Here is a 23,596-nt window from a genome sequence, read left to right as displayed (position 1 = left end):
GCTGCGATGGTTGGGGTAGCTACTTCCATGACTTTGTCAGCCAAAGTGGCAAGTCCGGTAAGGTCCATGGTAGAGGCTGTCACCAGGACCATGTGCACGTTAGCTGGGAGTCGTTGCAAAAACAATTCGCGCAACAGTGCATCGTCGATGGATCTCGCATTGTTTCCAAGGAGCTGCCTCATTCGGCAAAGAAGTTTACTAGGGCGTCAGTCACTGAGTTCTTCAGCGGACAGAAGCTGCTGGATGAGATAACGCTGTGAAGCTGCTGTGTGCTGTAACAGGGCTACCTTGAGATCGTCATAGGCGGTGGTAGGCAATGGGGAGTTCAACAAATTGCTACATCGTCAATGGTAGCGGGCGAGAGCGCTGCAACAGTGTAATGAAACTGAGGCTTGAGAGTGGATACCACCGACTTGAAATTGCGATTCGGCCTGAAGAAACCATGCCAAAGGATGCTGGTCCCAGTACTGTGGGAGGTGGACAGCGATGGCTGAATAGGAGGGCTCACCGCGTTCCTTGGAAGGGTTCTGGCCTTGAGCTCTCATCTCTACCACATGAGCGTATGGCAGTATCCCGTTCACGGTCACCAAACTGTGGTGGCGAGCGAACACGTAGACCGGTAAAGTCTCGAGCTCTCATGCGAGAGAAAAAAACGGACACTCTTAGTGTAGCATTTTTTAAAATTCCTTTCGGAATGTTAGCTCGTGCCGGAGCGTGACAGACGCTCGTGCCTCGTGTAGACACGAGCGTCTACGTGATTCTCATGTGACACCGATGCAGCTGCCGCTACAAGTGAAGTGCGGGTTGAGGGCCTTTTGGGTTATCCTGCAGCCGCATTACACACTGTCTTTTTTCTTCACTCAGCCTGCAAGGTGATCTGACTCATCTAATTAACTGCACTGATCCATTCATTCACGGGGTTCCCCCTCGTTCATCTTTTTCTCCGATTTCCAGGTAATGGTGGGGTGAGCGCTTTTAGTCGCTGTCCACACCACGTTGAAGTCTGGTTAGGAAGTGCGGTGGTTTGACACGTGGAAAATGTTCAATTAACACCCTTTGTGGTGTTGAGACATAACGTCTGCACCAACAATAATGTAGTAAGCTACTAGCCACAATAAAATTTTAAGTGAGAAGGTCGAGGCAAGTCAAAAGAAACCTCAAATGATGTGAGTGAAAGCTCTAGTAATGACACTATGGGTGCGTGTGGGGGTGAGGGGGGTAGGCTTCGGCATCGCCGGGCCTACCCCCCTCACCGTGCAATCAGTGCTGGCAGATTGCACTCCGGTGACGATGGGCAGTAAGGATTCGTCGCGTTGTTGTTCAGTGCACATGTCGGTCATGTCAGTAAAAGTCATCGTGCAGGTCACTGGATAATGTGCAACAGGATCAGGAGGATCCACGGGGTGACGAGAGGCAGTCAGCGTCCTTGTGCAGACGTCCAGACTTGTAGTCGGCAATGAATGAGAATTCCTGCAGCCGCAAAGCCCAGCAACCAAACCGTCCTGTTGGGTCCCGGAGGGAACACAGCCAACAGAGGGCATGGTGGTCTGTAACGACCGAACCAAAAACAGGTGGCCACACAAATATCACTGGAACTTGGCGACAGCACAAACTAGACAAGCACTTCTGCTTGGTGATGGAGTAATTTCTCTTGGGAGGTGACAGCAGACGGCTGGCGTAAGCTATCACGCGCTCGATACCATTCTGCTGTTGGGTGAGAACAGCGCCGATGCCGTGGCCACTTGCGTCAGTGTGGACTTTGGTCGGTGCAGATAGATCAAAGTGGGCAAGTATGGGAGGGGTGGTCAGAAACCTGACGAGAGCAGCGAACACGTGAGCCTGTTCCAGGCCCCATGACAATGGCGTGTTCTTTAGATGATCTGTCAAAGGCCAAGCAACGTCGGTAAAGTTTTGACGAAATGGCGAAAGTAAGAAGACAGGCTGACAAAGCAGCACACGTCAGAAGCAGAACCTGGTACAGGGAAACTGCGAAAGACGGAAACTTTTTCCGGATCTGGTTGGACACCGGATGCGTCAACTAGCTGTCCCAACACGGTAATCTGACGGCACCTGAATTGACACGTTGAGGAGTTCAGTTGGAGGCCGGCTTTTCGGAAGACCGCAAGAATGGTAGCGAGTCGAGTAAGGTGGCTGCCGAATGCGGCAGAAAAAAGAATAAAGTTGTCAACGTAACAAATACAGGTGGTCCATTTACAGCCTCGCAGAAGAGAGTTCATACGTTCAAATGTCGCAGGAGCATTGCATAGGCCAAAGGGCAAAGCTTTGAATTTTCTTACTAATCGCGAACAGTTCACTGTTGTTGCTAACTTTTCCTCTGGCCTCTCTGACGTCACCTCTGGTGTACCTCAAGGTAGTGTACTTGGACCTCTTCTCTTTTTAATTTACATTAATGACTTACCGAACAATACATCATATTCTGTACGATTATTTGCTGACTGCATTGTATACCGTTCAATTAACTGTCTCTCTGACCACGCGGCACTCCAAAATTATCTTGCACATATCAGTGACTGGTGTGCTACGTGGCTCATGTCCCTAAACGTGTCGAAGTGCAAAGTAGTCTCCTTTTCTCGAAAAACTGTTAACTCTCACTTTTCTTATCACCTGGATTCTAACATAGTTGACCACACCACAGAATATAAGTACTTAGGAGTGCTCCTTACACACAATCTTTCATGGACTAAACACATCACCTCCATTTCAGCTAACGCATCCGGATCATTAGGATTTCTGCGCCGTAACTTAAGAAGTAAGAAGTGCGCCTACACCACTACGAAAACTAGCTTACGTAACTATTGTACGGCCACAAATTGAGTACGCCTCTTGTATATGGTCTCCTCATCAAAATTACCTCATCGAACTTCTGGGGAGCATCCAGAATAGAGCGAGCCGTTTCATTTCAAAAAATTATAGTAACCAGTCAAGTGTAACCCAAATAAAAATCAATCTTTCGTTGCAACCACTAACTACTCGCCGTGATATTTCCCTTTTATTATTATTTCATAGATTTGTTCACACAGTTGGCCTAATCTTATCAAACCTGAAAAAAGCATCCTCGACATCACAACGACTGAACAATCAGTTCAGCTACACCTGAATTTATGGCAACACACATGCTTTTAATTTTTCAGCTTTGCCCCGTGTGGTCCGTTTATGGAACGCTCTACCAGATACCATTGCTTGCCAATCTAAACACACTTCATTTCGCAATCTGCTAACCGATCAATACGCCGTTTCAACCGTCTAAAAACTTCAGGCCTTTTGTAATTTTCCTGCATTTTTTTTTACAAGTTTAAGAATTTCAGTGGTCTTAATTTTTTTGACAATACTTACTACTGTATAACATGCAAAACGTTTACAATGTTACTATGCTATTATTTTGTTGTTTACCATATGTTGTTATTGCTCTACATATTGTATTTGCTAATGTATTAATTTTCCATGTTCTGTGCGTGCTCCTTTCATTATGCTGATGTTTTTTTTTTTTACCGACTCCATACTAATATGTTACCATATTTCCCCCCTTACACTATGCCTTCTTGAAGGCCTGTAAAGTACATGTAAATAAATAAATAAATAAATAAATATAATCCATCCGATGTAATGAAGGCCGTCTTCTCGTGGTCCATTTCATCAACTGAAATTTGCCAGTAGCCGGATCAAAGATCAATGGTCGAGAAGTATTTAGCTCCGTGTAAGCAGTACAAGGCATCATCGATGCGTGGTAGTGGGTAGACGTCTTTTTGCATGGTCTTGTTTAAATGGCGATAATTGATGAAAAAATGCCAGGTACCATATTTTTTTTTTACAAGGACGACAGGCAAAGCCCTTTGCGGAGCATTTTGTCCACTTCTGATTGGATGACTCTACGTTCAGCATGCGATACATCATAGGGATGCCGACGAATAGGATCCATGTCTACAGTGTTTATACGGTGGTGAACAACAGATGTTTGGCCTAAAGGCCTGTCGCCAAAATCAAAGATGTCACTGTACGATTCGAGCAGGAGACGTATGTCCGTGGCCTGTGCAGAGGTGACGTCAGGTGAAATCATCTCTGCGAAGTCATCTGTTAAGGAACCAGAGCTGCGAGCTGCAATTGGCGCTAATAAACCACTCTCAGCATTGAGACTCTCAATGTCAAATTCGGAACCATTAGAAACGCTGGCCAAGAACATGCCGGACGGAATCACTTGAGGGCACAGGCTGAAATTCAGAAGCGGTAGGACAACATCGTTATTAGTAACCGTGACCAGCGTATGTGGAACAGCAACGTTGCAGTTCAAAAGCAGGTCGATGTAGGGGCAAAGCATATATTCACCATCAGAAACCTGTGGCTGGGCTATCAAAGTGACGTAAGTAACTGCCTCGGGTGACAGACGCACACCGTGATGCGAGCACAAGTGCGGTGGGGCGGTGCTAGGAGCATCGGTAAGTTGAGGCAGTTCCAACTGAAGAACGCCGGTTGCACAGTCGATGACAGCTGAATGATTGGATAAAAAGTCCAATCCAAGGATAATGTCGTGAGGGCAGTTGTCAATCACAGCAAAGAGAACAGAAGTAGGGTGGCCGGCTGTACTTAAAACACGCAGGACACATTCCAAGAACAACCAGCTTGCCGCCGTTGGCCACACGAAGCCCTTGTGCAGCTGCTGGGGTGAGGACCTTCTTTAAACGTCTACGTAGGCTAGCACGCATAACAGATACATGGGCTCCAGTGTCGACGAGTGCTTGGACAAGTACGCCGTCTATTTTAACATCATTGACACTTCTCTTTGTGGGCACAGACAGAGGATTTGCTGCAGTAGTAGGCCATGCAGCAACACCTCCAAGGGCTGCATTTCTTAGTTTTCAGAAAGGGTGCGGCGAAAAGCCAAAGGGAACGAAAGGCGACGTGGCTGTGGTGAATGGGAAGATGGGCAACGTGTTTGCGGTGAACGAGACTGGTGTCCGCATGGCAATGGTGAGAGACTGTACCATGTGTTCCTAGCAGAGTTGTCGGCGCTCTTAGACTCGGTGGTGAACGAAATATTGTGGGTATTTCCATCAAAACAGCTTAGGTTGGTTGGCATGCAAGGTGTTGAGGGCTACGAGTTGTGACAGTATCGGGCAACGTGACCAATGCAGCGACAGGTGAGACATATCGGCAGGTCGTCCGCAGTTCCCCACTCAGTCGGGTTGTGATAACGCGGAGAGAAGTGTCAGGGTGGAGTGAAAACAGTAGAAGGGCGTTCATTGGCCCCGGGGTTGGCGACAGCACAGACGGAACGTAGACCAATGTTTTCAAGTTCCTGGCAAACAATGGCTTATACAAGGGGAACTGAAAAAGGGGTAGCATCAGGGCTACACGAACAGAAAGCTGCGGGCGCCATCGTGTCCATTTCATGTGGAACGATTTGCACCACGTCCTCTCATGGTGACACACGCTGCTGTGCGGGCTGATCTTCAAACGTCGACATTGCGGCAGTATTGGGAAGTCTGGCGAATGGTTGCAGGACGTGTCGGGTTTTGGCCTGCTCGAATTGTCGGCACTCTTCAATGATTGCATCCACTGTAGAGCAGCTCTTGCACATGAGCAGATTAATCGCGTCGTCAGCAATGCCCTTCAGCATGTGCCCAACCTCCTCAGCTTCTGTCATGTCGTGATCAGCTTTATGACAAAGCGCCAGCACGCCCTGAATGTACGAGATGTAGGACTCCATGGGGGATTGGGCACGGGACGCCAGTTTCTGCTTTGCGGCAATTTTACGTTGGGTTGGTTTGCCAAACAACTCTGTTAACTACTCTTCGCATTGGTCCCAGCTGATTAGCTTCTCTTCATGGTTTTCGTACCACACCTTTGCCTCTTAGGTAGAACAGCAGGTTAGCTAGCATAAGCGTAGGGTCCCATCTGTCGATTCCACTCACGCGTTCGTACATAACCACCCACTCTTCAATGTCAACGCCGTCAGTCCCGCAGAAAGTTCCGGGATCCTTGGGCTGCACAACCACAACCGAAGGGGACAGCGACGTTGATCCCACGTGCTTATCGTCATTCATGGTGAGGACAATGACGTGATGTCCACTGTGGACCTCTGTTTCCAGCTGTGGTACCCAGCACCTGTTACGCACATGTTATGACGATCCCTGCACATGTTACGGGGATGTTGGGAGTATAGACAGACTGTATTTACAATATATATACAAGCAAAGTCTATGTGGTTGAGATGGCTGACCAGCAGCAACACGCAGCAGCCAGCGTCAGCCATCTTCTTGTTCTCTTCTTTTATCGTTCCGTAACAATATCAACAGGCCCTCGGAGCATTAGGAAGAAGGCATGCCTTATTGAACTGGCAAAAACTTCGCAGATATGTATTAAAGAAAAGATACATTGCGCTTTAGGGACGTGCAAATATCCAAAAGCTTAGAATAATAAAGCAACTATTGTTCTATTCGAATTCCATCTTCAAATCAAATAGTCACTATTAGAAAATGCAAATAATTTTTAATAGTTTTTTAATAGTTCACATTATCGAATTTGCACAATGTAACATAACATCGAAGCAACAATACAACAACTACGCAGTCATGAAGGCACGTGGGCCTACGCGCCGTTATGCATGACGGTAATTGCAAGAATAAAGAAAGGAAGGAAGGAAGGAAGGGAGAAGGGAAGAACGTAAGGCAGGGAGGTTAACTAGACTGAGTCCAGTTTGCTACATGTGGCAAGGAGAATGGGGAGTGTGTGAATGGGGAGAGAGAGAGAGAGAGAGAGAGAGAGAGAGAGAGAGAGAGAGAGAGAGAGAGAGAGAGAGAGAGAGAGAGAGAGAGAGAGAGAGAGAGAGAGAGAGAGAGAGAGAGAGAGAGAGAGAGAGAGAGAGAGAGAGAGAGAGAGAGAGAGAGAGAGAGAGCATGAGTCTATAGTGCACCTGCACATGTACTAAGCTAGGTGCAGCATGTCTACAGTCGGGCACTCAAGTCTGTTGCCTTCAGGTAGTGCAGAAGCGCTCGAACTGCTTTCTGGGCTAATGAACTGTGAGGCCACGCTCCCAAGATCTTTGCGTCTGTAAATGGCCTGTCGTACAGTCTATTCAAGGCACACTGGAGAGTCTGACGTTGGTTGTCAAAGCGAGAACAGTTGGAAGAATAAAGGCTTTAAAGGCACAAATATGCATGAAGTGTTCCGGTGTAGCTGTCATTAAGACACGATTTCTGCTGATGAGTATGATGACGCAGATTCTGCCACTTCATTTTGGTTGCATGCCATTTGTGGTGCTTGACACTCGCCGATCTCTGAGAGTTGTCTGAATTAACCGATGTGCGGCCAAGTACGTTTGAATTAACGAGATTCTGATTGCATTAAATAATGCACACGCCTGCTGGAACCAGAGGACAAGTCCGAATTATCTGATTTTCCAAATTAATGAGGGTCGAATGAACGAGGCTTTAATATAGTACTAAACAGTCGCATTATAAGACAAACTAACATAAAGAATGAAAAGGGAGGTCGGTTCGTCAACTCACTTCTTGCTTGTGTCACCACAGGCACTGCTTAGTGATCCGCCATATTGGAGCTCTGCAATATCACAAGAAGTATGTTTCACTGAAACACATCCAGCACTTTGAGTTCAAAGATTGTGTGCAGTTTACTGTTGTGGTAATCCATCTGACATGCAAGTGACAAGAACTGGATTTGTCTAGGCACTGCAGAATGCTGCCACAGTTCAGTGATAACACAATTTTTGCCGAGAAGACTGTACTGACACACAGTTGCTCACAGTTGTTTTTGATGATAGATTTTTCTTTTACCTGGTTGACTAATTGGTCTATACAGTGGAATCTGGTTTGTAGGTTGCTGGAATGTAATTTAATCTAGTAGACTGATATAAAGCTAGGGGTTCCCAAAATACCAGTTTGCAGTCGTATTATCTAATTTCAGGTGAAAATGCAATCGTATCAACTGTATGAAAATACATTGCTTCTGTGGGGTGTTGGCCAGGAAAGAAAAAAAAAAAAAAAACGTATTATCCACGCCTCGCATGCTGCAGTCCGGGTCCTATCCCAGCCTAGCCAGGGTCAGCAGGCACATGGACTCGTACGAGCCCAATTGTCCGGATTGTGGAGATCCCTTCTGCACTTTAGAACGCATGCTCTGGTGGTGTCCCTCATTGCGGGACCACGATCATCTCACCACGGAAGAAGAGTGGGAGGAGGCGCTCAAGAGCGCCAACCTTGCCGCTCAGCTACGGGCCGTCCTGGAGCCTGCGGCGCTGCGATCAGGCACAGCCTGCCCGTCCCGACGTGGGAGCGGCTCGCAGCGGCTCCTCCCTTGTAAGGGGGTTTTTGAGTCGCTCCTCACGACCTAAATAAAGTTCTTTGCCTGCCTGCCTGCCTGCCAGAAACACATACTATGCAGAATTGTATCAATGAGATTCCACAGTATATTCCGTGGCACTGTCGCCTGCCTCGCAAAACTCGCAGGTAACATTAACAGTGAGCAAAATTGCAATGGCAGCCAAGTACCCTTCTCGTCTCGTGTCCACAGGAAGGAGTGATTGGCCAGAGTTTCCCTGGGGGCAGGGCTGGTGCAGCGTGCCTCCAGGTTGCGCACAGCCACCTGCACAGCAGTCAGTGGCTTCTGCTGCGTCAGCACTGAATGGGTCCTTCGCACCGCTGAGGGTCGGACAATGCCGGACGTGGCTCGGAACGATCGACGGTTTGCAACTGTCGTCGCCCTCCTCCCGACACTGGTAGGCTCGGCCAAGCTGAGCTGCTCAAAGCTCTTGGCAATGGATGCAACCCGTGAACCAGGCCTTGGAACAACTGCGCCAGTAAGTGCCTTCATTCACTTCACATGCAATGTGGGAAACACCAAGTCATCTGATAGTAGTGCACTTATTACAGCCAACATTTCATCAGGGGGGAAACAGTCGGGTGCAGTACGCATAGGCATATGCATGCTTATGAGGTTGGTGATGCAATCCAATGCAGGCAAGCTAGAAAGGCAGCGCACTCTGTTTATATGGAACCCCTAGGGTTTTCTAACTTGCACCACACAGTCAAAATAAATACATTAATTCTGGCGTTCTGCATGCCAAAACCACTACATGAATATGAGGCATGCCGAAGTAGGTTTAATCTTGAGCATCTGGTATATCTAAATTCACAAACTTTTTTGCATATCCCCTCCCATCAATGTGCACTAGAGTGCATTCTTTGTAACCTAGAATGGGGTCACCTCTGAGATCAAATGACATGATACTGGAACCTAGAATAGTGCAAGAACTGCAGAGAGCCTTAAAGGAAAGCTTTAACTGAAGGAAAATGCAGCATCAGCCAAGGCTTGCGACGTGTCTTTTCAAAACTCCACTTAACACTTCAAGGAAAAACACAAAAAAGAAATCCTTCACATAAAAAATGAACCAGCAATTCGTTCACAAATCTTGCATGCAAACCACAGTGTCAGTGAGGTCAGTGTGACGTCGCAGATTTCACAGCATTTTTGAACATTTTCTGGCAGGTAAGTTTCTCCAAGTTCCCAGGTTGACTCTTTGCACGCTTTCAAACGCAATGTAATACTTTTATTTGGACAAGAATATACTAACCAAGATGAGGTGCAAAAATTCATGACATTACAGGGACTAATGCAGACTCTGTAAAGCAACACCATTTTGCTCAGGCTGTGGGTAACAGATGCCATAAATGGCATTGTGTTGGTCAGTCTTTGACATAGTGCATTGGGAAAATCCTGTTTTTAATTGTAGTCATAGAAAACACCATTATGCTCCCATGGCATAACAAATTTGGTCCAACACAAGAGTAGCTCTGTCCTTGCTATACTTTTGTTTCTATGAAGTGCTAATAAGTGAATCAAGAAAAAGGGTATTTGGAAGGAAAACAGGAAAAAAAAATGTACTCATGAAAGAAATATAGCAAATGAGGGGCAACGTCGAGAGAACCGAGCTGAGCATGCACACTACTAGTGAGGAGAACAGCAACAATGGATGATGTCGCAAATTATAGTAATGGAATAAAATACAGATGAACTTATTTTGTATATGCGCAAGTCCAGATATTACATTTGTTTGTCTTTCATGGTATTTATTACAAGTGCGTACTTGCATAAGTTATTTACACAGTGGCCAAAACAGTCATAGCCGTGTCTACGAGCACAAAACAAACACTTCACAGTACAATTATCAAAGTAAACAGCTCTCTAAAAGGGAGGCAAAAGGATACACTGCATCAACGATGGATACCAGTCTGGTTGGAAGTCTCTTTGATCACAAAAGTTTTTCAGTTGTGAAATCATCTGAATGAAATGAGACTGCGAAGATGCCATTGGTTCTGCATGCAGATCTAACATGAGAGTTTTCCATAAACTGTGAAACGCCATCAGTAACCTCATGTCAAGTCACATCTCTATATTTAGGTGGCATAAGATAAATTACATCGCTACATATCATGCAAATTTATGTTTTAATTGAGTTGTGCATTGAATTACAATTGTATATACACGACTTTCTCATACTGCGTTCCTTTTATTTTCACAATCTTTTTCAGTATGTCCAATGAGTGCATTATGACAAAATACAATGTCTTGCAGGTTGTGCAAAGTCCCCCTTGTACTGTCACTGATTTGTGATCCTGACGTGACATACTGTCATGGTTTTGTACACTATGTTTAACAGTAGCAGGAGCCCCCTACAGGTCTGCCAACCTTCTGCTGTCCCTCAAATGTCTGTACTGGGAAGCAATCTGTAAGCAGCTGCAGCCTCAGTCTATAAAAAAATGCATGCATGATCAGACAGAATCTGCATGCAAAGGGCTCGTCTCTGGCAACCACAGGCTGACCTCGTCTCTCAGCTAGAAGTTTCTGGATTTTGGTTGTGCTGATCACAGCTGCTCTCTAGGGAGTCAATCACTTTACCCAGTTCCGTCAGCCCCTTCCAGACTGATTGCCAGGACAACGGGAGGTCCCAGATAGTTTTTTTTTCTCACCCCAACCACTTTATGTGAACAGTGGATCAGTCGCAGATTGCAGACTGCAGTTGAGGCAAGTGTCGAGATGGGAGAAATTTCATTCCTTTCAGCTCCAGCTCGGCTCTAGAGATTTCAACGGAGGATATGGAAGCCAAATTACGTAAGGTGTGCATATGCATCCGGCGATGGCACTATGCACTGCTGCTGCATGACAGATATGCCACATAATGCAAAAGCTGTCGAGGCACAATTTCCAAAGGAATCCATGTGTGGAATACCTTGCAAGAGTGAGTCAGCCACACCTTTTGTCCAGCACATTCCAAGTGTCGTCTGCACAGGCTGGGCACTATGAGGCCTCCATCAGAAAGGCGTCAAGTGCTGGAATTCAATGCAACTAGGTACACTAATCAGATGAACTAGTGAAAGCACACTTCAATCTGTAGTGTGGAAATATGTGTGCTTGAAGAGGGCTTTGTCTTCAGCTTGAGATTCTTTATGTTTGCATCAAATGTGGCACATATATGTGAAACTTGCGAGCAGCTTTTAAATAAATTGCTGCCAATAAATAGTTTGCTTTCATTGTGTTTAAACTCTTTATTTGCTATATCAAGCACTTGTACACATCATAGCATCAGGAACCAAGGCGTTGCAGTGGAGCACCAGAACCAGAGGGCCAGCGTAGCAAGCTCTTAGGACGGACAAGCACGTGCCATGCTTGCGCCACGAGCATGCGCTGCTCAACTTTCTTTTCCTAATTTTTTTGCAGTGCCGACTGAGAGCACTGACCGAAAGCGCCGACCGAGAGCACCAACCTTTAGTGTCTGTGCATAGTGGTGTCGGTGGGTGCCGCAGGGCCCCTCGCCCAGACGAAATGGCGAAATGTACTTGTAGATGAAGTGGAGACAGTGCTGTCTTGGTTACATGCAGATCGGCAAATATGGCGGTGACATCTGCGGGGAGCTCCATGGGAGGCTTCTCGAGGTATGCCGGCTTGAGTCTGTCTAATGAGACTACCTCTTCGCGACCATTCAATAGGATGGTGGTGGACTTCGGCATCTTGCGGAGGACACGGTATGGCCCATCGTAGGAGGGTGTAAGAGGTGCCTTTACGGCATCTCATCCGAGAAAAACGTGGGTCGAAGACGCAAGGTCCAGATTCATGGAGATGATGTGGTCTGAAGATTGAGGCATGATGGGACGCAGTTGCTGAATGCAGTCCTGTAGGCATTGAAGGTACTGCAGTGGCTGGGGTGAGGGGTCCGAAGGAACGAACAAGTCTCCAAAGAGCTGCAGGGGTGCACCATAAACAAGTTCGGCCGGACAACAGCCAAGGTTGTGACAAAGGAGAGCATGCAGGCCGAGAAGCACCATAGGAAGGTGGTCGACCCAGTGCTCCCAATCGAGGCGCACAGTGAGGGCAGCCTTGAGCTGGCAGTAGAGTCAATCAACCATGCCGTTGGCACTGCGATGACATGCTGTGGTACGACAGTGTTTAGTGCCAAGCATGCGAATGAGGGAAGTGAAGAAGGTACAGTAAAATTGCCGGCCGCGATCAGTGGTCACGATGCTGGGGCCACCGAAGTGGGAAACCCATGCTGAAACAAAGGCTTTCATGACTGTTTCCGCAGTGATGTCCGGAATGGGCATGGCTTCGGGCCAGCAAGTGAAGCGGTCAATCATTGTTAGAATGTACCGGCTGTTGTGCAAGGAAGGAAGTGGTTCAACCAAATCAAGATGGACGTGGTCAAAGCGACAGCCAGGCGGCAAGAAAGACTGTGTGGGAGTCGCCATGTGGCAGGTCATTTTGGCGGTCGGGCATGCGAGGCACGAACGTGCCCACTGGCGACCATGGGTGTTAATACTTGGTCAGATGTAGCACTGTGTAATGAGGTGCTGCGTGGCTGGGATGGCAGATGTCGTGAACGGATTGGAACACCGCACGATGGCAGGCAGCCGGAATAAAGGGACAAGGTGCAGCCACTGACATGTCACACCAGAGTGAGCCAGGCACAAACAGGTGGGGAATTAGTTGCAGATGAAGGGAACGGGGATAGTCATGCAGAGCTTGCAGCTCAGGGTGTTCTATCTGTGCCCGAGCAAGGTGTTCCCAGTCGATAGTTGATGTAGAAGTGCCGAGGGAGGTGATGCACGAGTGTGCATCAGCTGCCTTGTTTTCAGTGCCTCTGATGTGCCAGATATCCATAATGAACTCCAATATATAAGCCAGTTGACGAAGTTTGAATTTCACATGTGACATACTAGGAATAGTTTCTACAGAAGACATACACCAGAGGCTTATGATCTGTTAGAACATAAAATGGCTGGCCCTCCAAGAACTGCCAGAAGTGCTGGATGGTGGAGTAAACAACGAGCAGCTCACAGCCAAAAACGCCCTAGCGAGTCTCAGCAAGTTGGAGCTTCCGAGAAAAGAAGCCATGTGGACACCACTCGGAGTCAATTTGCTGCTGGAGAATAGTGCCGATGGGCACACTGGAAGACTCTGCCTTGATATGAGTAGACACGTTAGTTCTCGGGTGGATGAGAAGCACCGAATCGGTGACTGCTTGTTTAGCAGCCCTGAAAGCAGCTTGATCTTCGGGAGACCAGCAAATCGTGGATTAGGAGCCCTTGGTCATGCAAAGGTCAGTCAATGGGTGCAAAAGCTCAGCGCAGTATGGGATAAAGTGTCAGGAGAAATTAACTAGGTTCACGAAGTCATGCATAATGGGTGCTGGGAACGTAGCATAACATAGCATAATGGGTGCTGGGAAATGTTGCATGGCCTGGACGTGGGAGGGCAACAGATGAATTCCCATCACCGAGATGTGGTGACCCAGGAACTCAAGCTCGGAAGACCCAAAGACACATTTCTGGGGGTTGACAACCAGGCCAAATTGTTGAAGGCACTGGAAAAGTTCCCGGAGATGACCCTCATGTTCTTGTGGATTGGGACTCGTGACGAGGATGTCGTTGCTGTAGGTAAATACAGCCAGGAGTCCGCACATTACCTCGGCAATGAATATAGAACGTTTGAGCTGCGTTGCATAGCCCAAAGCGCGCACTCAAACAGGCCGAAGGATGTAGTAATGGCCGTCTTTGGGATATTGGCAGGCTCAATGGAGATTTGGTGATAGGCCTTGACAAGGTACACTTTACTAAAGATTTTGCATCCTTCCAAGTGGCCTATGAAACCTTGGATGTGTGGAAGGGGATAGCAATCATGGACTGTGTGAGCATCGAGCACTCGTTAGTCGCCGCCCGGACACCAGTCACCTGGTTCTTTCTTGGGCACCAGATGAAGTGAGGAAGCCCGACTGCTGGATGAAGGGCGAATAATACACAGCTGGAACATGTGCTTGAATTCCTGTTTAGCAATGGCCAGACGGTCACCGAAGAGGCGGCACGGACAATGCGACAAGTGAGCCACGCGTGACAACATGGTGGGTTACGTTGTGCTTGGGTGGCCGATTTAAATTGCAGGGCCTCGTCACCACAGGAAAGTCTTCGAGGATGTGAGCGTATGGGCATGGTGGAATCAGCGTGTGGACGCCCGTGGGAGCAACAGCCGACGCCGACCCATGCCAACGTTGAGGTCGAAATGGGTCAGGAAGTTAGAGCCGAGGATAGGCTGATTGATGTCGGCTACAATGAAGACCTACCAAAATGTGCGCCACAGGCTAAGGTCGAGAGTGAAGGACTGCAGACCACACGTGGTGATAGAGGTAGAGTTTGCCACGTGGTCACGCTTGGAGGACAGCAGTACGCTGACCTCGGCACCCGTATCCACAAGGAAACGCAGGCTAAAAATGCAGTCCATGACGATGAAGAGGCGGCTGGGTTGTAAGTCGAGGTCACAAGCCGCCGTCAGTGATCTCGCGGTGCATTTCCAGACCATTGGCATGGGGACTTGCACTGGCGGCCGCGGTGGTGGAAAGTGCGATGGTACCAACAAATAGCCAAGCTTCGAGGACTGCACAACCGGGGACTGCTCAGGGAAGAGGGACAGCAGCTGAGACGTGAGGAGGAGCCACGCTGGTCATGAGAGGATGTCCAAAGGAGACGTCTGATGGAGACGTCCGATGCAGACGTCCAATGCAGACGTCCGATGCAGACGTCCAATGCAGACGTCCGATGCAGACGTCCGATGCAGACGTCCAATGCAGACGTCCGATGCAGACGTCCGATGCAGACGTCCGATGCAGACATCCGATGCAGACATCCGATGCAGACCTCCGATGGAGAGGGTGGCGACAGAAGAAGTAGCGTTGTGGACTCTTATCAGCAAGCTGGGCGAGGCAGTCAAGGGTCCAGTCTCCTGCAGCAGTCAAGACATGGTGGGCGGACTGCAGCAAGCGCTGCAGGAAGTGCTCCTTGAACAGCGCACCATTCGCGTTGATGTTACTTGAGCCCAGGAGTCGTCGCATGTGGTTGAGCAGCTAGGAAGGGCGGCGATCTCCCAGCTCCTCGGAGGTGAGCAAGTGCTGGAGGTGTGCACTCTCAGACACCATGGTGCGGTCCAAAATACTTTTTTTCAGTTGCTGGCAAGGGGCATCCCCTAAGGTGCAGCGATGATGTCCGCCACCTCGTGAGCAACCTCAGGAGACAGGTCGACAAGTAAGTGGTGATACCAAGAAGTTTCCGAGGAGATATGGTGTAGATCGAAGGAGGCTTCGACCTGGGTGAACCAAACCTGTGGGTCCTTGTGCCAGAATGTGGGCAGGCAAAGCTGTAGAGCAGCTACGTCCCGAGGGCGTGAGGTAGCGTCTGGTGGAAGGCTGCCTGAGGGCAGTAGGTTGCTGGGGTCGGTCATCTCGTAGTGCGAAGTCACCAATGTCGGGAACCGAGGGGTTGCAGCGGAGTGCCAGAATCAGAGGACCAGCGTAGCAGGTTCTTAGAATGAACTAGGGCGTGCCCTGCTTGCGGAGCAAGCACGCGCCACCCAACTTTATTTTTGTCATCTTTTTGCATTGCCGACTGAGAGTGCCGACCTTTAGCATCTGTGTATAGCAGCGTCAGTGGGCGCCACTGTAGTATTTATTTTATAGATGAGGAATACAAGCCGTACTCTACTCAAAACTGCCTTCCAGCACTGGTGTGCACCTGGCATGGTCATACTCAGGTCTCAGTACAAGCTTGGTTCTTTAATAGGCATACGGTAGCACGATTAAAAGACAGGTTAATAGAAGACACAGTGGGACACACAGCGCTGTGTGTGTCCCTGTGTGTCTTCTTTAGTCCTGTCTTTTAATCACGCTACCGTACACCTATTCAAGATGCGTTACCAACAAGCCCACATTGCAATCCTCGTGGTTCTCTACACCATCTTCCATTATTTACTTTTACCTGAAGCAATAATTTAAATCTGCTTCAAGCTTATATGTATGCTTAGAGATATACCATGAGGAATTTGGCCACAAATAAACGACTGGCACTAACTTCTATTTTATACTTGTGGTGTAAATTGGAGTGTAGATGGGTGGAACAAATATAGCTTCTTTTAAAACAAGGTTATAATGGCAAATTTTATGAAAGGGGCAAAGACGGGAACACTTATGACGCACTGAAAGATCTGGCAGGTTTAAACTAGTTTTCATTGATGTGACGCTGGCATGACATGAATAACTGGAAAGAATGAAACAAGCGGCTCTATTTAATAGAACCACTATGCAGTAGAATCTCGTTACAACGAACTTTGCGGGACCGCCGAATTTAATTAGTTAATTTCAATTATAGTAGTACTGAAAAACCAATATTTTCATGTCAGTAATGTAACACAACAACGAAAATTACATATCTTAGCAACAGATGCGCATGTTCATACGTAAATAATAAACGAGAACGCTGGGCACAGTTTAACTACAATTTATTGCTTGAAGAAGTCTGTAATCTTCTGGCGAGTTGACAGCAAGCACTGCAGGACGAACGCCTCCATATCCTCGACCTTCCTCTGAACGTCATCGGGGACATCTTTACAGCGCCCGAGGAATGATCGCCTCTTTTCTAGAAAAACTAAAAACATCCGAGCTGGAAACTGTCTCTTCCTCTTTGTGTGTTCATCCAGTGTCAGCATCGTCTTCGTCACTACTGCAATCTTCTTGCTCACACACTTTATTCACAATGTCTTCGTTGGTGAGCTCTGCGGATGTAGCCGCCGCGCTGTCGCTGTCAATGTAACCATCGAAGGTCACCGCGGTGTCGACGGAGGAGCTTCTCGGTAAGCTCATTCTACAGTTCTGGGTTGAGCTCCGCTGTGTCCTCGCAGTCTTGTGGCATAGGTGATGCCTTTAAAAGGCCTGCCTTTCGCTAGCAGTTGCTGATCCTGCTTGCTTTCACGTTCCACCACGACCCTGTAAGCATTTCTGCAGCTTGATGGATGTTTACCTGTGTGGGCAGCTTCAGTCGAATATTGATCAGGAGGCACTGCACAAGACGCTTCTGAAATTCGGCCTTCACACATCTGATGATGCCTTGGTCCAAAGGTTGGCGCAAAGAAGTACAATTCGGGGGCATAAATTCAAGTTGCACATTGCTTAATCGCTCGTTCACGATATGTGCCAAGCAATTGTCCACAATGAGGAGAATTTTTTTGTCATTCTTCTTCATTGTGTCATCAAGCTGCAGCAGCCACTGAGTGAACAATTCTCGCGTCATCCACGCTTTTTTTGTTGGCTCGGTAGTCGCAAAGCAATGAGACAACGTTTTTCAAGCAGCGTGGCTTAGGAGACTTGCCAACAACTAGCGGCTTGAGTTCTTCCGTGCCTGCGGAGTTGCAGCAGAACAGAACCGATAAGCGGAAACGTGATTTCTTTCCGCCCTTGCACCTGTCACCGTTGAAGTTCATTGTTTTATCAGGCAACAACTGATAAAAGAAGGCCGTTTCATCGCCGTCTGGAGAGAAAGACTATGATCTCTTGAAAGCGCTCGTTCCACTAGGTAACCGCACTCTCGGCATCTGCTGCCTTTTCTTCGCCACAAGCAACCTGCCACGCAACGCCATTCCTTTTCCGGAAGCGGTAAAGCCATCCAGCACTTGCATCGAAACCGGAAATGTCCAAGGCGGCTGCAAACTGTAGCGCCTTCTCTTGAATAATCGGGCCTGACAAGGGCACATCGTTTTGTCTGGCAGCCTTAAACCATGTGAGGATGATGCCGTCGACGTTCTGGTAATTGCCAAGCCGCAAGCGTTTTCTTGAGGGAGCCAACTATGACTCTCCGATGCAATTTCATGATATTTTTCCGATCCTTGAGCATCGTTGCCATTGTTGACGGGGGAATATCACGCTTCCTGCACAGGTCGACTTGCTTTCTTCCAGCATTCAGCTGCGTCAAAATGTCCACTTTTTTTTTGTTTTAACGGAAATTGGCATCGCTTCATTTTAACGCCGGGCCAGGAGAACACAGTCAGCAAAGCGAACGCCACAACACAATCCCAGCACCGATAACTTCACAGCTCCTGCTGATCGCTATCAACATGGTGACGCTAGGCCTACGACATAGTAGGAGAGTCTGAACATGACCATACGCGACGCTCACGCTGATGTTGATGTTGCTGGGGCTGTACACGTTGAAACGGGTTCCCCAGCGCATGGCTGCTGCTGCTGCGGATGATGATGATAGGTGTAAGCCTCGGGGATTCGGTACCGAAACTTCAATGGAACTTCATAATAACAAAGCAACTTTGTGATTACGGGAGTAAATTATGTATGTTATTCTGAAATATTCGGTAATCTGTAATTCGTAGTACTGAAAGCTTTTTACATTGAAAATATAGCCATTTTGGCAGGGATTAAAAAAAAATCGTAAATCTGAAAAGTTAGTTAATGTGTTGTTCGTAGTAACGACATTTTACTGTACATTCATATGCATTAATAAGAGTGAGCTGACTTGGGTGCCAAATCGCAGAGGCGTATTCCAGTTTTGGTCTAACAAGTGTTCTATAAAGAGAGAGGTTAAGAGAAGGTGGTGCAGAGTTAAAATTCCAATGCAGATAGTGAAGAGTGCAGTTAGCGTAGGTAGAAACGTAGTCTACATGGACGTGCCATGATAGACTGTTAGCAATTTGAACTCGAAGGTGCTTGCAGCATGCAACAGGTGACAAGGGATAATCGTTAAGAATATAGTCGCATGCAGGAATGCTGTTAGGACGACAAGTCACATGCACGACTGTATTTTTCAGTATATATAATGTCATGCACCATTTAGAACACTACTGTGACACATTATTAAAATCGTGTTGAAGCTTGCTAATGTCAGACGAGTCAGTAACCTTATGATAGAGAATGCAGTCATCAGCAAACATTTTAAAAGACAAGAACCTGTGGCAGTTACGAAGGTTGTTGTAGCAAGCATGTGATGCCCCCTCAGGCATAATGTTTGTTCGCCGCTAGGCTCGGTGGCCTGCCAAGCTCGGCAGGCACCATTGGTCACCGCACCGCAATAAACACCGACGAGCACGGCTGCTCGTGGTCAGTCATCGTTCAGCACCACCATGCTGCGGAGCGTTTATTTATCGGAGGGTGCCTCGAGCCCTCCCTTGTTCACGAACCCGGGTGGATCGTGACACTGGCGACGAGTACCCACGGATCGTCCCACGGCGCCGCGAGCGGCGAAACACTGCCCCCCGTTGCTGCCGCCATGCCGCTGTACAGAAGGCTCGAGCCATTCGAGGGAGATGGGTCTGCCTGGCCAGTTTACGAGGAGCAAGTCCACGTGTTCTTCCGGGCAAGCGACACACCCGAGGTCAAACAGCGGGACATTTTCCTGGCCAACTGCGGGACCCGCGTCTTCAGCCTCTTGCTCGACCTTCTCAAGCCAGCCACGCCGCACGTTAAGATGCTGGGTGAGCTGCAGCTGCTCGCCATACTGTGCTCACATTTCAACCCAGCACCGTCCACACTAATGGAGCGTTTCCGCTTCAACAACCGGAGCCGCCAAAAAGGAGAGACCCTCGGGCAGTTCGTTGCTGCGCTACGAGGGTTAGCGAGTGCCTGCGTTTTCGGGGACAAGCTGGACTCGCTGCTCCTGAACCGTTTCGTCTGCGGCATCAACAACCCCGCCATGCAGACGCGACTCCTGGAGCTTCCCAACCCCTCGCTGGACGCCGCCGTGAACGCAGCGCTGGCAATGGAAGCTGCCGCCAAGGACGCCGGCAAGATTTCCCGTGCGACTGGCTCACCGTCGGCGCAAGCGGCGGTCAACAAGTTGGCAACAAAGGGCAGTACCTGCGGTCGCTGTGGTGGTGTGCCCACTCCCCCCCACAGTGCCAGTTCTCTCAAGCACAATGCTTTACGTGCGGGAAAACTGGGCACCTGGCACGTGTATGCCGAAAGGGGAAGACGAACAGCAAACAGCAGCAGCAGCCTGATTCAAGCCCAGGTACCAGACAAGCCTACGACCAGGGTAGCCGTCGCAAGGGTATGCGGTGGGGGCGTGCGGCAGCAGGCTCAAGTTCTTCCGTGGCCGGGCTCCACGTCGTGGCCGAGGACCCGCCGATTTTCGACATGTGGCACACAGGCTTTGTAACGTCGTTTGTGCCGCCGTACATGCTGACTGTCGAAATCTGTGGGCACCCCATTTTCATGGAGCTGGACACAGGGGCCAGCGTGTCAGTAATGGCCGGGAAACTCTTCAAGCGTACTTTCCCCGGTGTGTCCGTCGAGGCTTCAGGCGTAATGCTGCGCAGCTACTCCGGGCAACCATCCCAGGTCCAGGGTCAGGCGCAGGTCAGCGTTTGTTTTGGCGACAGGGAGGCAACCCTTCTCCTTTACTTAACGAAGGGGTCGTCGCCGATGCTGCTGGGCTGAAACTGGATTCATGCACTGGGCATTCGTCTGCCAGAGTACCCAGAAGCCAGCCTGCATGTGGTGCAGAGCTGCCAAATCTTCCAGGAGCATCAGCGAGCCTCGCGCCATGTGGAGATCACCCCCTGGCCATTCCCACAGAGACCCTGGTCCCGCCTACATGTGGATTTTGGGGGACCCTTTAAGGGCCATTACTTCCTGGTGGTGGTGGACGCCTTTTCGAAGTGGGTGGAGGTTCTACCTGTCACCACTCCATCAGCAGGCGCGACCATTGCAGCGCTACGACAGGTCTTCGCCGCCCAGGGGTTGCCGGATGTCATCGTGTTCAACAATGATCCTGCTTTCGCCAGCACAGAGTACCTGGCCTGGCTGACGAAGAATGGAATCCGCCAGATGATGGTTCCGCCGTACCACCCTGCTACAAATGGTGCAGCTGAGCGGGTCATGCAAACCATCAAAGACAAGCTCAAAAAGAGCCAGACTGGGGATTTCCGGACTCAGATTGCCTGGATACTATTTCAGTACCGGACCACGCCCCATGATGTCACTGGGCCGTGCCCACTGTGAGCTCCTGCTGGGTCGGATGGTCAAAACAACCTTGGACGTCTTGCATCCGGACCTCTGATCCACAGTGCTCTTGAAGCAGCTGAAGCAGAAGCTGGCTGCTGATCAAGGGTGCCGTCAGAATTAGAATCAGAATCCACTTTATTTCCAACACACTAGTTGGGGGCCCCCAGGCAAAAAGCTGTCGCAGACAGCTTGACGGGACCTGGGGGCCTACAGAGAGCAGCAGGCAGTGGATTTCACAAATTCGAACAATTGTAAATACATACAGACATTAAGAAGAAATGAACTTGTTTCATATAGATGCAGCATACAAGGTGGACACTATCACAGAATGCATAAACAGTCCAGGAAATGTAGCAGCCAGGGGAAAAGAGAAAAGTTCATTGCTTCATCAGGTAATCATGCACCTCTGATTTACACGTGCCGAGTGGGGCACTGAAATTAATGTTATTTTTTAAGAGGTTGTATAGTGTTGGTATGCAGTAATCCAGCCTAGATCTACCGTAATTTGTACGTGTACGCGGCACTGGTATTAGCCTGTTACGTATGCTGTAGTCATACGGGGAATGTTCTGTATTGTGTGGGAGTTTATTTTTATACATATAGAGAGATAGTTTATAGTCATATAACTTAGACACTTTAAGCATATTATGTTTAATGAATAGTTACTCGCCTGGATAGCAGACACCGTCGACCCAGCTAGGGTGGAGGACGTTGGACGTTTGTTTCTTTTATTTAACAAACAAACTGGGGGTAAGGGGGTGTAGCAAGCATGCGACGCCCCCTAAGGCATAATGTTTGTTCTCCGCTAGGCTCGGTGGCGTGCCAAGCTCAGCAGGCCACATTGGTCACTGCACTGCAATAAACACAGACGATCACGGCTGCTCGCAGTCAGTCATCGTTCAGCACCACCACGCTGCGGAGCGTCCATCTATTAGAGGGTGCCTCGAGCCCTCCCTTGTTCACGAACCCGGATGGATTGTGACAGTTGTTAATATAGATTAGAACAGAGAGCGGTCCAAGAAGTGAACCTTGGTTAACGCCTGAAGTTACAAAGGTAGGACTTGAAGACAAGTTATATTCAAATACATACAGAGTCCTATTAGAAAAGAAATTTAACCCAGTAGAATACTTCTTCATTAATGTCAAGTTCAGCTATTTATGTATGTAAATGTGCAATATGATAAATGACATTAACATACAAAGCATGGTTAATATCACTGAACATAGATAAAGTGACTCCTCTACTTGTGGACATCAACCAGGCACAAGCGGGTCGAGTCAGAAATCAGGCTGACAGAGCCTGCATTTACATCAGCTCACTTCTAACAGGTCTAGTAGACAATGGTGGCATGCAGCATTGAGTCGAGACATCAACAGGTTCGAACAGGGCTTCCAATTCATGCAGCTGACACATAAGACTGTCTCAGAGGTCCTGCACGAGCCTCAGTGCTGGCTGGTCTCACCAGTGTGCGTTTACATGCGTGCTGCAAATGGGTCAGGCTGGGTCAACGTAACCCATGCAGTTGGACTCAATGCTTTCTCAGCACAACCCGATGGTTTTTACACGAGCTCAACAGGCCCCTTCAAGCCCAACATGCCAACTCAAACTGCTTCTGTCAGGTTCCAATAATTGCCCTATTTGACAGCACACTCTCTCCATAGTTATAAGCCTGTTGAGTATCACCAGCTTCAAGTGACAGCAATTCTGTGAATTGTGCTATTTCATTTTTTTCCCAACTTATGCACGTAAAATACAGTTACACCTTTATATAAAGCAGTAAGTAAAATTTTTATAGTGAAATTAGGCCTTTTATGCATACAAGTACAGTCGCCGACTGATTTGACTTACACAGAAAGGGGCCGCAGAATTTTTCCAATTGTTGGGCAATCAAAAAAGCAAAATTGAATGAGAAAACAACTCATGTTGATAAATTTAGGAGTCTGCAACGAATTATACGACTTCATGCCACAAACGTCGATGGTATCTTTACATCGGAGGTACGAATTAAGCGAAGCCAGCCGCGCTTTCACGTGCACTGCATCCCTGCGGCTGATACCGTCACCCGCACTGGGTCAACGCTATCAGGAAGAGCGTTTGCAGCGGGGAGCGAATGCTTCGTCTGCCTTTTGCTCCAACGGGTCACCGAAGCTCCCTATTACGCAACCTCCAATACTCGGCACACCCACTCTTTGCACATGGAGCAGATAACCTCTAAAGCAGGTTGTGCAGCCACAGCCAAGACG

At 48.5% G+C, this 23,596-nt stretch overlaps 1 protein-coding gene across 4 annotated transcripts in view; it reads right to left on the bottom strand.

Annotated features, from left to right (window-relative positions):
* The window catches only part of Exn (Ephexin), a 182,108-nt gene that overhangs the window by 124,524 nt on the left and 33,988 nt on the right, over positions 1-23,596 (bottom strand). For all 4 annotated transcript variants that reach the window (XR_008613590.2, XM_050184427.3, XM_055073448.2 and 1 more), the window contains exons 3-4: positions 8,523-8,822; positions 7,524-7,575 (exon numbers count right to left, since the gene is read on the bottom strand). Coding sequence is in view for 3 of the 4 variants with exons in the window: in XM_050184427.3 (XP_050040384.2) it covers positions 7,524-7,575; positions 8,523-8,822 (352 nt within the window). In the remaining variant the exon portion in view is untranslated. The remainder of the gene's footprint in view (positions 1-7,523; positions 7,576-8,522; positions 8,823-23,596) is intronic.

The sequence above is a fragment of the Dermacentor andersoni genome, chromosome 3 (genome assembly GCF_023375885.2).
Source record: "Dermacentor andersoni chromosome 3, qqDerAnde1_hic_scaffold, whole genome shotgun sequence".
Classification (NCBI taxonomy): Eukaryota; Metazoa; Arthropoda; class Arachnida; order Ixodida; family Ixodidae; genus Dermacentor; species Dermacentor andersoni.
Note: the sequence above shows the minus strand (reverse complement) of the source record. Positions and strands in the feature narration are given on the sequence as shown.